The sequence below is a fragment of the Mobula birostris genome, chromosome 31 (assembly GCF_030028105.1).
Source record: "Mobula birostris isolate sMobBir1 chromosome 31, sMobBir1.hap1, whole genome shotgun sequence".
NCBI lineage: Eukaryota > Metazoa > Chordata > Chondrichthyes > Myliobatiformes > Myliobatidae > Mobula > Mobula birostris.
Window position 1 is genome coordinate 9,046,078 of NC_092400.1, and position 16,809 is coordinate 9,062,886.

The following is a 16,809-nucleotide window of genomic DNA, read 5'->3' on the forward strand; positions in this document are numbered from 1 at the left end:
AAAGAAAAAGTGTAGGTTACAAACTAGTTCACGTAAGTACATGAAAACTAAAGTCTGCAATATTAATTAAATACTCTTATTTAGAGATACAGCGCAGAATAGGCCCTTTGGGCCCTTTGAGACACACCATGCAGCAACCCCTGACAACCCCAATTTCACCCTAAACTAATCACGGAACAATTTACAATGACCATTTAACCAACCCAGTAGGTTTTTGGACTGTGGGAGGAAACCTGAGCACCCGGAAAAAACCCACACATTCCAAGGGGAGGACGTACAGAAGACGCCGGGATTGAACTCCGTTGCCCCGAGCTGCAATAGCTTCGTGCTAACTGCTAACTGCTACACAGCCTTGGCACCCCAGATTCTGTGTCACAGACAACAGTGATCAAATATTGGTAGGAGGCATGTAATCTTCTCAAGTCAGTGCTTCCCAAGATGTGTCAGCTAAATTAAGCACATATACCAAAATTATATAGAATTAAACCATAAAGCATCCTTACCCTGTAGCCAGTACACCACCATGTGGAGAGAACGTACAACACAACCCATTCACCAAAGGGGCAATTGTTTCTGGTTTTTGTAAAGCCAAGGACCAAATTCTCAACAATCTGAATAAAAATACAAATGTATAATCTTCAGATTGTGATTAAAGAATAATTAGCCTTTTACCCAAGTGCACCAAAAACAAACTAGAGCAATAAAATAAGTAATTTAATAAATCCTCTAGTGTAAAGACAGGTTACAAGTCTAGCCACATAACCAACAGAGCATCATTTAAATTACAGGGGAGGAGTGGAACATGTGACTTCTCTGCACACACAGTCAGGATTGGGGAGTATGCAAGGGGGGACCTGTATTTTCCTATCTGAAACACTTCCAAATGTTAACTCTTTCCCCCCCCCCCCAAAATAAAAGAAATAAGGAACTCACCCGTCATCAGCCACTGAGGTAAGACTTAAACCCTCCTGGGAAAAGGAGACTGCTCGTACAAAGCCAGTGCTGAAACCACTATCAATATCCATAGCAGTAGCAGTGGGGACACAATGTCTGCAATATAGCAGTTTTACATTAATAGTTCAATCTAATTCATAGAGTTGTTTTAAAAGACAACTATTAACTAATACAAACAATTCTTCTCCCCTTCAGATCTTGGGGGGGGGGGGGGGGGTCTTTCTTTTGCCTTGCCAGAAGTTGTTCTCTGATACAAACTGCAAACCACATCTGTAACTCAAGAGCTGGAAAGTGACCATAAAATTGATGTGCTGCCTAAAATAATTATGAATGGTCAGTTAATTCTGAAGTTAATATTTTCTGTGATAGTTATATTTCAATTCCAACAATTAGTATGTAGTTTGGGTTCCAACTAAACCATAAAATTCTGGAGCCGGTTTAGGAGTGATTTTAGTATCACAATAGCATTTTTGACAAATGTCCTAAACTAACATTAGAAATCAGTATAGAAAAACCACATCTAGGGAAGAGTGTTTTGTTTTATGTAGGCAATTTATTTTTACCTCAGGACATGGATGTCCCTAGGACATTGTCCATGTGCCTGCCATCTCCAGTTGCTTTATCAGTGAACTAGTCTCCATCAGTGATTCATCCTCAGGGATATTCACTGATGACTGCACAATATTCAGTTCCATTCACACCTCATCAGTTAATGAAGTAATCTGTGTCCAAAAGCAGCAATATCTCAACAATGTTCATGAGTGGGCTGACTCGTAAGTAATATTAGCAGCATGCACATGCCAGGCAATTATCATTTCCCCATGTTCTTTAACAGTACTGTCACTGCAAAATATCTCACTATAAATATGCTGAGGGACAGCAATGACCAGATACAAATTGGACTTGCCTTTCTCCCCAAAATACTTACAAGTCAGGAGTGATAAACCCCTCCATTTGCCTGGATGAATGCAACTCAACATCCAGCATAGAATGCTAGTTCCATTAGTAACCTACCCATCACCCTAAACATTCACAATCAGTGCACCTTGTTTGCAGTCTGCCATTTTAAAGATACGATCCAAAAGATTCTTCCAGTGTAAGCTGCCACAATTTCTACCCCCTTGAAAGAAGAGGTACAATAGCGCATGGGAACTCCAAAGCTACCTGCAAGTTCTCCTTTTCCAAGTCTCACTGTGTTAAGATCAATATTTCTTTCATTATTATGTCATTATCTGGTAACTTCCAATGTGAACAATTCCACAGCACATTCATCTGCGCCTCATTTCGGATAATTAGGAATAGCCATAAATCATAACCTTGCCAGTGAAATATTTTTACACCGCATTAGCATTTTATAACCATGTCTACACACCTACTTTCATCTATTATTTCCCATCTTATCATTTCAGCGTTTATCTCAACGGCTTCTTTTGTCTTGCACCCAACCTATTTAATAAAATCTTTCCATCCAATTGATCTTTCTTTCTTTAGCCCCACATGTATAGTGATACTGCTATTCCTAATGAGAGTGGAAATTAATTAGACAATTCCCTAGGAACTGCATTGCTGCAAATGTCCAGGAATGATTTTGTAATTAACCTCTTACTGCGATTTCATTTAAGAAATCACCCTGCTATCAGGAATCCCTACCATAGATTTTGTCATAAGTTTTTTTTAAAAAAGGAGGCTTAAGTATTTGCTTTCTTTTGACCTAATACATTAACAGCTACTTTTTCAACAGATGCAGCTATGCTAATTCCAGCATTTTATTATTTCCCTCTGCAGAGTACATATTATTTCTTCTTGCATAAAAGTCTTGCTGGAAATCTTGTACTGCCTATCATCTGTGACACAGTGCTGTTAGCCATTCACAAGACCGCAAGATATAGGAGCAGAATTAGGCAGAGAGTCTGTTCTGCCATTCATCATGACTGATCCAATTTTCCTCTCGGCCCCAATCTTCTGCCTTCTCCCTGTATCCCTGCCCCCACCCCACCCCACACACACACACACCCACACCCACACCATATCCTGACCTGACCAGTCAAGAATCTTATCAACCTCTGCCTTATATATGTATAAAGACGTGGCCTCCACAGCAGCCTATGGCAAAGAATACCATAGATACCACTCTCTGACTAAAGAAATTCCTCATCTCCGTTCTAAAGGACACCCCTCTATTCTGAGGGTGTCCCCTCTGGTCTTAGACTCTCCCCACCATAAGAAACATTGTCTCCTAATCCACTCTATCAAGGTCTTTCACCATTTAATAGGTTTCAATGAGGTCACCACTCATTCTTCTGAATTCCAGTGAGTAGAGGCCCAGAGCCATCAAACACAGTTAATATGGCAAGCCATTCAATCCTAGAATCATTTTTGTGAACCTTTGAATCCTCTTCAGTTTCAGTACATCCTTTTGAAGATAAGGAGTCAAAACTACTCATATTACACCAAACAACAGGAATTCTGCAGATGCTGGAAATTCAAGCAACACACATCAAAGTTGCTGGTGAACACAGCAGGCCAGGCAGCATCTGTAGGAAGAGGTGCAGTCGACGTTTCAGGCCGAGACCCTTCGTCAGGACTAACTGAAGGAAGAGTGAGTAAAGGATTTGAAAGTTGGAGGGGGAGGGGGAGATCCAAAATGATAGGAGAAGACAGGAGGGGGAGGGATAGAGCCAAGAGCTGGACAGGTGATTGGCAAAAGGGGATACGAGAGGATCATGGGACAGGAGGTCCGGGAAGAAAGACGGGGGGGGGGGGACCCAGAGGATGGGCAAGAGGTATATTCAGAGGGACAGAGGGAGAAAAAGGAGAGTGAGAGAAAGAATGTGTGCATAAAAATGAGTAACAGATGGGGTACGAGGGGGAGGTGGGGCCTTAGCGGAAGTTAGAGAAGTCAATGTTCATGCCATCAGGTTGGAGGCTACCCAGACGGAATATAAGATGTTGTTATATTACACCATGTGAGGGCTCACCAGTACTTGATAAAGTCTCAACATTACAGCCTTGCTTTTATATTCTAGTCCTCTGAAAATGAATGCTAACATTGCATTTGCCTTCCTCACCACAGGCTCAAACTGCAAATTAACCTTTAGGGAATCCTACATAAGGACTCCAAGTCCCTTTGTGCCTCAGCTTTTTGTATTTTCTCTCCATTTAGGGAAATAATCAACCCTTTCACGTCGTCTACCAAGTGCATGATCGTACACTTCCCTTTACAGCATTCCATCTGCTACTTCTTTGCCTATTCTCCCAACCTGTCCAAGCCCATCTGTAGCCTCTACTTCCTCAAAATTACCAGCCCCTTCACCTACCTTCAGATTGTCTGCAAACTTTGCAACAAAGCCAGTTCCATTATCCAAATCATTGACATATAACATAATAAAAATTAAAAACAAAAATTGGTCCCAACACATCACTAGTCACCAGCAGTCAACCAGAAAAGGTTTCCTGTATTCCCATTCTACCTCCTGCCAATCAGCCTCTGCTTTATCCATGCTGGAATCATTCCTGTAATACCATGGGCTCATAGCTTGTTTAGCAGCCTTACATGTGGCACCTTCTCAAAGGGCGTATGAAAATGCAAGTACACAACATGAACCAATTCTCCTTTGTCTGTCCTGTTTGTTATTTCTTCAAAGAATTTTAACAGATTTGTCAGGTAAGATTTTCCCTTAAGGAAGCCATACTGACTATAGCCTATTATCGTGCCTCCAGGTACCCCGAAACCACATCCTTAACAATTGACTTTAATATCTTTCCAACCACTAAGGTCAGACTAACTGGCCTATAGTTTCCTTTCTTCTGCCTATCTCATTTCTTGAAGAGTGGAGTGACATTTGCAATTTTCCTGTCTTCTAGAACCATTCCAGAATGTAGTGATTCTTGAAGGATCATTACTAATGTCTGCACATTCTCTTCAGCCACCCTGAGGTGTACACCATCTGGTTCAGGTGACATAGCTACCTTCAGACTTTTCAGTTCCCCAAGAACTTTCTCTCTAGTCGTGGTAACTTTACACACTTTATGCCCAACACGTGGAACTCCACCATATTGCTAGTGTCTTCCACAGTGAAGACTGAAGCAAAATAATTAATTCAGTTCATCCATTTCATTATCCATCCCCATCACTGCCTCTCCAGCTTCATTTTCCAGCAGTCTGATATCCACTCTTGCCCCTCTTTTACACTACGTGTCTGAAGAATCTTTTGGTGTCCTCTAATATTATTGGCTCACTTACCTTTGTATTCCATCTTCACCTTCTTCAGACTTTTCAGTTGTCTTCTGTTTTTTTTTAAATATAAAAAGGGTTCTCAATCCTCTAACTTCCCACTACACTGTTGTGTCATATTTCCTTTAGAATACTTATTCCTCTTTTGGATGTATTTATCCTATGCCTTCTGAATTGCTTCCAGAAATTCCAGCCACTGCAGCTCTGCTATCATCCTTGCCAATGTTCTGTTCTAATCAAATCTGGCCAACTCCTCTCATGACTCTGTAATTCCCTTTACCCCACTGTAATACTGATCCATCTGACTTTAGCTTCTCCTTCTCAAATTCCAGGGTGAATTCAATCATATTATAATCACTTCCCTCTAAGGGTCCTTTTACATTAAGCTCGCTGATCAAATACATTCATTGCACATTCACTCAGCACTTCCTATGGCTTTTTGTGTGTTCTTTGTCATCATTAACCTGTTTCATTTAAAAGTAATTTGTAGAAAATTTGTAATAGAAGGCAACCATTGTAGTCCAGAGTGTTATAATGCACACAGAGACAGGCCCAACTAGTCCATGCCTATTAAGTTGTCTACTTGAGCTGGTCACATTTCCCTGCACTTGGCCAATGTCTATCTAAACTTCCTATCCTACCCATGCATCTGTCTAAATGTGCTTTAAATGTTGTAATTGTGCCTACTTCTTAAGTATCCTCTGCAGCTCCTTCCATATACCCACTACCCTTTGTATGGAAAAACTTAACCCCCTGAGAGGAAATCTTTTACCCCTCAGTTTAATCCTAGGCCCTCTAGTTTTAGACTCCTCTGCCCTGGGAAATGTAGGTCATTAACTTGAAATGGTTGCTATCCCTAAACAGGCTATGTGATACCCAGAGTATTTCAAATTCATTTAGTGTAAGATACTAAAAAATTATTCATTTTTTCTGGACCTGGCAATTTCTGGTAAGGACAACATTAACTACCCATCCTTAAAGGCCCTCAAAAAGTAGTACTTAGCTGCCTTCTTGAACCACGGTAGTTGTGATGAAGGCTCTCCCAAAATGCTGTTTGGTAGGAAACTCCAGGATACAGACTTCATGACCAATGATACAATTCCAAATCTAGGTGGTGTGCAGTTTAGAGGGGATCTTGCAATTGGTAGCTAGTGTGTCTTCTGCCCTCCTTTGTGGTAGAGTACATGGGTTTAGGAGGTTCTACTGGAGCAGCCTAGATACGTAAATGAAATGCATCTGGTAGATGAAATATACTACAGCCACTGTTGCGAGAATAGGAGGGAATTATGTTTTAAGAGGTAGATGGTGCATCAATCAAGAGAGTTGCTTTGACCTGGATGGTGTCAAGCTTCCCAACAGTTGTTGGAGCTGAACATTGGAAAGAAGAATTTTATCAAGCACTGCCCTGAGGAGCACCTGCGATGATGTCCTAAGGCTGGCATGATAGACCGACAAATACAACTATCTCTTGTGCAAGTATGAAGAACAGAAGAGATTTGGCAATAAATGTTCACACAGATCCTCCTCTACCTCAGTTTCATCAGGCTTTCTCCAGTGTGCGCATCCCACACGATTACATGTGTGTCATACGATGCAGTCGCTAATAATGCTCCATCAGGGGAAAATTCACATGAAACGACATCGCCGCTGTGTCCTTCTAATTTCCGAATCATTGTATATGAAGTTGTGTTCCACAGCAAAACCTGCAGTTGAACAATACCCTATTTATTACAACTGCCACGCCTAATGTAGAAAATGTACAGAGTTAGTAGCCAACACACAATACCAGGCTTATGTTAATGTGAACCAAAGACACTCTGCAAATGCTTCAAATCTTAACACATACAAAATGATGGAAGAACTCAGCAGGTCACGCAACATCGAGGGAGGTGAATAAACAGTTAATGTTTCAAGTTGAGGTCCTTCATTGGGACTGGAAAGGAAGGGAGCAAAAGCCAGATTATGAGAGGGTGGAGGGTGCAAGTAATATCAAACGATTGGTGAAATCAGGTGAGGAGCGAGTTGAGGAAAGGGGATGAAGGAAGATGGAAGGGGTTCGGTGGAAAAGCTAAAGGAATGAAGAAAGAGGAATCTAATAGGTGAAGGGTCTCAGCCCAAAACATCGACTGTTTATTCCTCTCCATAGACATTGTCTGATTGCTGAGTTCCTCCAGCCTTGTGTATGTGCTGTTAATAAAGTATTTAGGATTTTCCAACTCTTTATAATACACTGCTAACTTGAGGACCTCCTCACCACCTTTGTCAAAGCTGAGAAAATCTTGCTTGTGAATATAACTATTCATGGCACCTTTTTTTCCAGTATTGGTATGTCTTGACACTGGAAAAAACTCAGTGTCAACTTTGCCTCCTCTTAAATGTGCTAACTGTTGTACTGTAAAGCACATTCAAATTTGACTTTTGGAGCCAAGACACTGTGATAGGTTTCATGTCAGTTTCCAAGTTGCTTTCTAATTACAAGTACGTCCAAAGCTTGTAGCACTGAATACACAAGACCATAAGATATAGGAACAGAAGTAAGCCATTCGGTCCATCAAGTCTGCTCCATCATTCAATAATGGGTTGACTCAATTCTTCCAGTCATCCTCACTCCCCTGCTTTCACCCCATATCCTTTGATGCCCTGCATAATCAAGAACCTATCTCTGCCTTAAATACACCCAATGACTTGGCCTCCACAGCCGCTTGTGGCAACAAATTCCACAGATTTACCACCCTCTGACTAAAGTAATTTCTCTGCATCTCAGTTCTAAAAGAACGTCTTTCAATCCTGAAGTCGTGCCCTCTTGTCCTAGAATCCCCTATCATGGGAAATAACTTTGCCATATCTAATCTGTTGAGGCCTTTTAACATTCACAATGTTTCTATGAGATCCCCCCTCATGTTCCTGGACTCCAGGGAATACAGCCCAGGAGCTGCCAGACGTTCCTCATATGGTAACCCTTTCATTCCTGGAATTATTCTCGTGAATCTTCTCTGAACCCTCTCCAGTATCAGTATATCCTTCCTAAAATAAGGAGCCCAAAACTGCACATAATACTCTGAGTGCGGTCTCACGAGTGCCTTAGAGAGCTTCAACATCACATCCCTGCTCTTATATTCTATATCCCTACAAATGAATGCCAATATTGCATTCACCTTCTGCACAACTGACTCAACCTGGAGGTTAACCTTTAGGGTATCTTGCACAAGGACTCCCAAGTCCCTTTGCATTTCTGCATTTTGAATTCTCTCCCCATCTAAATAATAGTCTGCCCATTTATTTCTTCCACCAAAGTGCATGACCATACACTTTCCAATATTGTATTTCATTTGCCACTTCTTTGCCCATTCCCCTAAACTAAGTCTCTCTGCAGGCTCTGTTTCCTAAACACTACCTGCTCCTCCACCCATCTTTGTATCATTGGCAAATTTAGCCACAAGTCCATTAATACTGTGGTCCAAATCATTGACATACATTGTAAAAAGCAGCGGTCCCAACACCGACCCCTGTGGAACTCCGCTGGTAACCGGCAGACAGCCAGAATAGGATTCCTCTATTCCCACTCTGTTTTTTGTTGACCAGCCAATGCTCCACCCATGCTAGTAACTTCCCTGTAATTCCATGGACTCTTATCTTGCTAAGCAGCCTCATGTGCGGCACCTTGTCAAAGGCCTTCTGAAAATCCAAGTACACATCTACTGCATCTCCTTTGTCTACCCTGCTTGTAATTTCCTCAAAAAATTGCAGTAGGTTTGTCAGGCAGGATTTTCCTTTCAGGAAACCATGCTGGCTTTGGCCTATCTTGTCATGGGCCTCCAGGTACTCCGTAACCTCATTCCTAACAATCGATTCCAAAAGCAGAGTGAAGGATGCCCATGGTGTTTCAGAGAAATCATCAAGAGGAGGTGATTCCAAGTAGAACTAAAAGCCTAGTCAAACAGGCAAACAGCAGGCCGAGGAGAGTTTCATAAAGATACACAGAATAACAGTGTAAACTAGTTCTTGATAGCACACTGTATAAAGGCACAGGTTAAAGTGAAGTCAGGTAAACATGACTATCTATTCTGATATCAAATCCACAATCTGATCAGTTTGTACCAATTTATGGGAGGCTGCCATTCACTCCTTACCAATTCTGAATGATTGTCTGCAAGCCAGAGACATCTTGGCCATTAGGTAGGCCAGGAAAAAGAGTAATGTAAAGACAGACAAAGAATGAACAGATAAGAAATGGATACCTAAATTATTGAGTATACCCCTGAACTCCCAGAAGACTGATTTTGGCAAACTTTAGGCTCAGATGTTGTTTTAATTAACAAAGGCAGAAACAAAAGAATCCATTGGTCACAGGAAGACATGATCACATGGTTCTTGGTTGAACAATTACAATGGCAGATTTGACTTATACTTGTAATTCTGCCTTAATGAGTAAATATTAAAGAACCATAATAAAACTATTTTAACACAAATAATATGCAAATTTTAGCTTCAAGCCAAACCAAATATGTAAAATTATCAGTCTCAAAGCCTTATATTAGCTGACCTTTACCATTTAAAAATTGGAAACTTACAGTCTTTCCTCCTCCCACAGAACATAGTTTACTCGAGTCAGGGGAAACTGCACAACAATAGACCCATTGTCTGTGGCCATCTAATACATGTAGTAGTTTACCTGCGGTAGAAGAGAAAAGGAAGAAGTTTGTCATACTAAAATAATACTCCTGTTTGTATTTCACATTCATGAGTGAGGTTAAATATTTCTGGGAGTGCCAGAGTCAAAAGGGAGATACCCAACTTGAAAGCCATTTCCTGTCATGGAGATTCCATGAATTCCAATTGACAGATAACATCACAGATCAACTTCATCTCTAATTTCATAAATAATAGAAGTAGGTCCCCAAGTTTCCAGACTAAATGACTCAAATCATTTTTGGAATGCTTATAAAATTCCCCAGCTGACCAAAGTATTAACTCTTTCTGGAATGATAATTCAATGCAAAAAAAAACCAAGGATAATTGTACGTTACCTGAATTACTAGCCTTACAGTATAATACCTAAAGTGGTGGGCAAATTCTGTTTAGAGTAAATTAATTAGATTACAAAGGATATTTTAAATTTGCATCCACCATTCCCTCCCCTTCCTCTATCCCACTTGCTGCTTATATTACAAATGATCCAGCCCCCAAGAGCTGTCCAGTGGTTGACCCCAAGATAAATTCTATCTTGATTTCCAGTTCTCCTCTGTTAAACTTTTCTTTCTTAACTTGGACCTACGTCTGATAATTAAAGGATGAATCTATTGTACCAGCACATTAGATGGTTATTAAATTGATGCAAAGGATGCATCAGCAGCATTACAGCTGCTGTTACAGAGTTCCAATCCTGACCTAGGGCGCCAAATGTGGAGCTCTGTGATGGCATGGGTTTTCTACTTGTGCTCAGTACTCCTTCCATATCCAAAGATGTGCTGGTACTTTGATGGGCAGCTGTAAATTGCCTTTTACAGCAGGTGGCTGGTAGGTTGCAAGCCACATGAGAGACAGCAGGTTATGACATGATAAATGAGGGAACAGGGGACTGGAATGTTTTCTATGGATTTAGCTACCCTGTTATAGAAACGACTCCATTAAGCTGGAAAGAGTACAAAGAAATTTTATGAATAATGTTGCCAGGATTTGAGGGTTTAGGTTAGAGGGAGAGGTTGGATAGACTAGGTCTTTATTCTTTCAAGTGCAGGAGACCGAGGGGTAACCTTATAGAGGTGTACATAATCTTCTTGTATAGTTCTGGATCACTGGTCACGAATGCCACAGATATAGCCCTCAGCAGACTATGAATCTCCTAGCTCATCCGTAGCTTTTGGTTTGGGCACATCTGGTATATTTTTGAAAGTTCACACTCATCCACACAGATCTTGATGAAGTCAGTGACAACTGTGGCATATTCATTCAGATTTGAAGATGAGTGCCCGAATATTGTCCAGTCCACCAACTCAATGCAGGCCTGTAAGCGCTCCTCTGCCCCCCTCAACCGTATCTTCGTGGTCCTCACTACTGGTGCTGCAGCCTTTCGTCTCTGTCTATATGGTGGGAGTAGAAGTACCGCTAGGTGATTGGGCTTTCCAAAGTGTGATCATGGGATAGCACGGTAAGCATTCTCGATGGTGATATAACAGTGGTCAAGTGTTTTGGCTCCTCTGGTTCCACTGGCGACATGTTGATGGTAATTGTTCAGAGACTTCAAGCTGGCCTGGTTGAAGTCCCCTGCAATATTAGGGGAAGCATCAGAGTACGCTGCATTGTGCCTGTGATGGCAGAGGTCTCCCTCGGCAGATAAAGAGGATGACATTTGACCTCTAGATGTTCCAGGTTGTGAGACAGAACCACCATGTCTGTACATCACAACGAGTTAATCAAAAAGAGTGCTGCGTCCACAAAGTTGGGGGACAACCATGTTTCCGTGAAGTACACAGCAGCCCCTGATGTCCCTCTGGTACAGCAATCTTGCTCTGAGGTCTTCAATTTTATTTTCCCCAGATACTGTACATTCACCAGCAGGCTAGTCAGGATTGGGGGTCTAAGGCTTCAGTGTTTCAATCGTACCCGCAAACCAGCGCGCCATCCCCACTTCCGTTTTCTTAAAGGAAACTGCACTCACAACCAGAGTCTGCAGTCCAGGATCTGTCAATTTTGAGTACCAACAGATTTTTTTTTAAAAAACGTCTTAAAACGATGCTGCTCACTAAAGTACTGTACCCATGTCTGTGACTGGATTTCAGCTGTAGTGCTCCTAAAAGGGAATATTTCATGATTCCTATCGGAGCTGCATGCAAAGAGTTGCTACTTATCTGCACCATCTTAGCTTTAAGATGAATAGGGGAAGTCTTAAGAAGCCAAGAAGGGCAACTTGTTTCCACCGAGAGTAGTGAGTTTATGAAACAGGCTGCCAGAGGAAGTAGTTGACGCAAAACACAGCAACAACATTTGAAAGGCATTTGGACACACAAGTCGATAGGAAAGATTTGAAGGATATGGGAGAAACACTGGTAAATAGGACAAACTTAGGTGGGCAACTTCATTAGCATGGATGAATTAGGCCAAAAGGCCTGTTCCCATGCTGTATGACTGACAGATGGGATTGCTCTGAACGCTGGCATAGACTTGATGGCCGAATGGCACCCCATGTTGTAAGGAAATACGACAAATTAGCAATGGAGTAGAGAATCTGTGAGAATGGATTAGTATGGTTAATATTCTGTACAAGGACTTAAAAAAAAAAGTACAGCAAAATACAACCAAGCCTGTGGAATTACAGCACGGATGTGAAAGTTCAGTGCAAGAGACTTGTACTGAACTTCTTTTTAAATTGGAGTGTGGCATGTAATGACATCATCCTTCAGGTGCTAGTATTAACACCAGTACTCTCTTTGCCATTTATTAATGCATGAACTTGGAAACAAAGCACAAATTTTGAAGTATGCATTTGATATGATACTAAGTAATAAACAATAAATAGGACTACAGATGTCAGCAAGGCAAACACAGAAGTTTAATGCATAACATTTTAATGGGAGAAATGAGAGAAGAGGTAAACAAACTAAATTTAAAGAGGATACAGAGAAAACAGAAAGCCAGGAAATAGAATATGTACCGACTCAGATTTTTACAGGTGGTAAGTTAAGAATACCATTTAAACGAAGAATTATAATTGAGATACAATGGGTGCAGAAAGTATATAGCAACAGAACTGAATAGGTGTTGGGAAAGTACAAAGGTGCCACCTTTTCAGAATAAGACAATAGCTGTTGTCAAGATGCAAAGGAAATTTACCAGAAAGCAGGTAACCTAGTACCTGCTACCTGGTAGGTGGAGATATTTGGGTTTTTCCCCACCTTATAGCAAAGGTGCTTTGGAGACTTGTGTGTTTAAAACAAAAATCAGAACAAATGTTTTCAAAGAATTAGTAACAAGAAACTGCTTCCACTCTTAGACATGCGTCTGATCACAATAAACAAACTGGAGGTTTGGCGAAAGGCTATGCAAATATACGACGCCAGTAAGGTGGTTAAGTTACTTTCACCTCTGCCTATTGTGTTCATGAGTATTATTCAGAATGAAGGGTGATTTTTTTTCCATTTCATTTCTTCAGAAATTAGCGTGGATGAATAACCCAATCAACCTTTTACCCCTTTTCAACCTAAATTCTTGTGCTCTCCTGGAGAACTAGAAGCCATACATCCCTATAAAACAGAGATGAGGAGGAATTTCTTTAGCCAGAGGGTGGTGAATCTGTGGAATTCAATTGCCACAGACAGATGAAGAGGCCTAATTCCGCTCCTGTGGGTTATGGTGTTATGTTGAAATTTAATTCACAAGTTAAACAGCCTGTTTATACTTCAACCTCATGATAAAGTACAGTGCTGTGCAAAAGTCTTGGCACCCAAACTACACGTGTGCCAAAGACTTTTGCACAAAACTGCGTTTGTCAACATGGAAACGGTGAGGGAATTTGTAAATCTGGTGGGAGCAAAGGACGTGGGGAATGGACCTCTGGGAGAAGTGTGGGACAGGTGCCAGAGGAGCACTTGCTTCCTCTCCTCTTCCTTCTTTCCCCAGTGGTGATTCCCCTCTCCCTGCCTCCTTCCCACTCTCAGTCCACAAAAGAGACCCATATCAGAATCAGTTTATTATCGCGTCGGCAGGAGTATAGTGCAATACATAAAATTATTCAAGTATTCAAATACTCAAACACACACATACATATATACACACACACACAGACTTTTGCACAGGACTGTATTGAAAGGAAAATAAAGGTTTTCATTTACCTTTCTGTTGTAGATCCCATACACGCAAAGTTGTGTCTCGTGATGCAGAGACCAGCATGAAGTTTTTGTTGGAGATAAAAGCAAAACACCTCACCACAGCCTGATGGCCTTTTAAATTGAAGAGTAGACGTGCTACAACAGAAACAGACAACAGCATGCTATGAAAATACAATCCTTTCTATCACATGTCAGTGCATAGAACACTTGCTGGGTCTGACTCTGGAGAAAACTTTGAGGAGTTTAGCTTTCCTATATCCTTCTTGCCAATATTTAATACCTAGACTTGCAAAATACTTAACTGCAGTGGAGAAGATCAATCCAATATGTGCACAACGTATGAGCTGTAACATATTGCCATGAGATTAACCCAAGATTATTCTCATACCTTTCTACTGTACAACATGGAATACAAAAGCACAGGAGCAGGAGCAGACCACTTGTCAGCATGAAACATGTTTAGCTGTCAAAATCTCTGCTCTTCGTAAAGATCGTGACTGCCCTCATCTTTATACTCCTGCCCATTTCTCCATACTCACAATTGCCTCAGAGGCCAAAAAACCTGCCCATCTCAGCCTTGATCATGCCTATAGAATTCCCAAGATTCACAGCCCTTAAAAGGAGAAATTAACTTCTGACCTCAATCTTAAATGAGTGACTTTTAATTTCAAAAGTCTGCCCCCAATTCTAGATTTCCCCCACAAGGGGGAAGCATCCTCTCAAAAGCTCTTTTTAACACCCCTGAGAATATTAAGTATTTCATTAAAATTACCCCTCATTCTTTTAAACTTGCAAGTTCTGTTTCAACCTGTTCAACTTTTCATAATGTCAACCCTTTACCCCAGGAATCAATATAATGAACTTCCTTTGAAATGCCACTGCAGCAGGTTTATCCCTTATGTTAGAAGGCCAAAAACTAGTCACAGTTCTCCATATATGGTCTCACCAATCGTACAATACTTTCAAAACTGCAACCCCTTTTCAGTCAAAGATCAGTTAACAAATATTGGGTGTGAAACTCTTCACAGTAAGAAATAACTTTATCGATGTTACTTTTTATTTTTAAAAAAATGCTCTAGCCAATTGTTCAGAAAAGAAATCCCCAAAATATAATTTTACTCTGATCCTGACCTAACACCTTAGCATCCATTCATCATACACTGGATCTTATCTTTCTCACACGTTCTATCATTAGCACATTCCTATATGCTTCACTTTATGATGACCATTACTTAACTTGAATACCTTGCTATCATATCAATGAAAAGGAACCAAACTTGTTTCTGAAGTTCAAAGCAGAAAGAAACAACACTGAAGGAATACCGTTGCAAGCATGAACATGCCCGGTTGTCAATGGGACCATTTGCAACATTAAACAGTTAGAATGCACTTTTGCATCTTGTAGTTCATCATGCAATGGCATCTCCACAGTTTGCTTGCACAATAAATGCCAATGATATAGTTTAGAGGAGTGTCCGTGGAGTCACCAGGGAGGGGCTGCTGATTCATGGGGTGTGCTCCCTTTGGTTTCTCTGACAGTACATTCCAAATTCCTAACGGAGGATGAGAACACAGTAAGCTGCAATTCCCCTGAACACCTCATAACTAGCCTTAGGACTTGCATCACCAGGTTCAAGAACAATGACTATCCCTCAACCATCAGGCTCTTGACCAAAAGGTGATAACTACACTCAGTTACCCATCCATTGAGGTGTTCCCACAACTAATGATCTCACTACAAGGAATCTATCTTGTTATCTCATGTTCTCATTATTTATTGAAATCTGCATTTGCAGTTTGTCATCTTCTGAGCTCCAGCTGATCTTCCATTGATATAGTTACTATTCTATAGACTTGCTGAGTGCACCTGTAGGAAAATGAATATCAGGTTGTATATGGTGACATGTATGTACTCTGATAATAAAATTTACTTTGAACTTTGAGTGCAGCAGACATGTGGTATCACCCCGAGCTGCAAGGTCCCTCAACATCACACATGGTCTTGACTACCACCAGACTGTCAGGGTCACTATGTCTAAACTCCAGGATTTCTATGCCTAAGAACTCTGTGGGATTACCTTTCTCAGAAAATAAACAACACTGTTTCTACATCGCACACACGAGGAAATCTGCAGATGCTGGCATTTCAAGCAACACACATAAAAGTTGCTGGTGAATGCCGCAGGCCAGGCAGCATCTCTAGGAAGAGGTACAGTCGACGTTTCAGGCTGAGACCCTTTGTCGGGACTAACTGAAAGAAGAGCTAGTTAGAGATTTGAAAGTGAGGGGGAAGGGAAGATCCGAAATGATAGGAGAAGACAGGAGGGGGAGGGATGGAGCCAAGAGCTGAACAGTTGATTGGCAAAAGGGATATGAGAGGATCATGGGACAGGAGGCCCAGGGAGAAAGAAAGGGGGGGGGGAACCAGAGGATGGGCAAGGAGTATAGTGAGGGGGACAGAGGGAGAAAAAGGAGAGAGAGAGAAAGAATGTGTGTATATTAATAAATAACGGATGGGGTACGAGGGGGAGGTGGGGCATTAACGGAAGTTAGAGAAGTCAATGTTCATGCCATTGGGTTGGAGGCTACCCAGACAGAATATGAAGTGTTGTTCCTCCAACCTGAGCGTGGCTTCATCTTTACAGTACAGGAGGCCATGGATAGACATATCAGAATGGGAATGGGATGTGGAATTAAAATGTGTGGCCACTGGAAGATCCTGCTTTTTCTGGTGGACAGCGTAGGTGTTCAGCAAAACGATCTCCCAGTCTGCGTCGGGTCTCGCCAATATATAGA

At 41.3% G+C, this 16,809-nt stretch overlaps 1 protein-coding gene across 2 annotated transcripts in view; it reads right to left on the reverse strand.

Moving 5' to 3' along the window:
* The window catches only part of wsb2 (WD repeat and SOCS box containing 2), a 38,284-nt gene that overhangs the window by 2,886 nt on the left and 18,589 nt on the right, over positions 1-16,809 (reverse strand). For both annotated transcript variants that reach the window (XM_072248013.1, XM_072248011.1), the window contains 5 exons: positions 14,017-14,148; positions 9,760-9,860; positions 6,719-6,891; positions 934-1,050; positions 504-611 (listed from right to left, as the gene is read on the reverse strand). In XM_072248013.1, the coding sequence (XP_072104114.1) occupies positions 504-611; positions 934-1,050; positions 6,719-6,891; positions 9,760-9,860; positions 14,017-14,148 (631 nt within the window). The remainder of the gene's footprint in view (positions 1-503; positions 612-933; positions 1,051-6,718; positions 6,892-9,759; positions 9,861-14,016; positions 14,149-16,809) is intronic.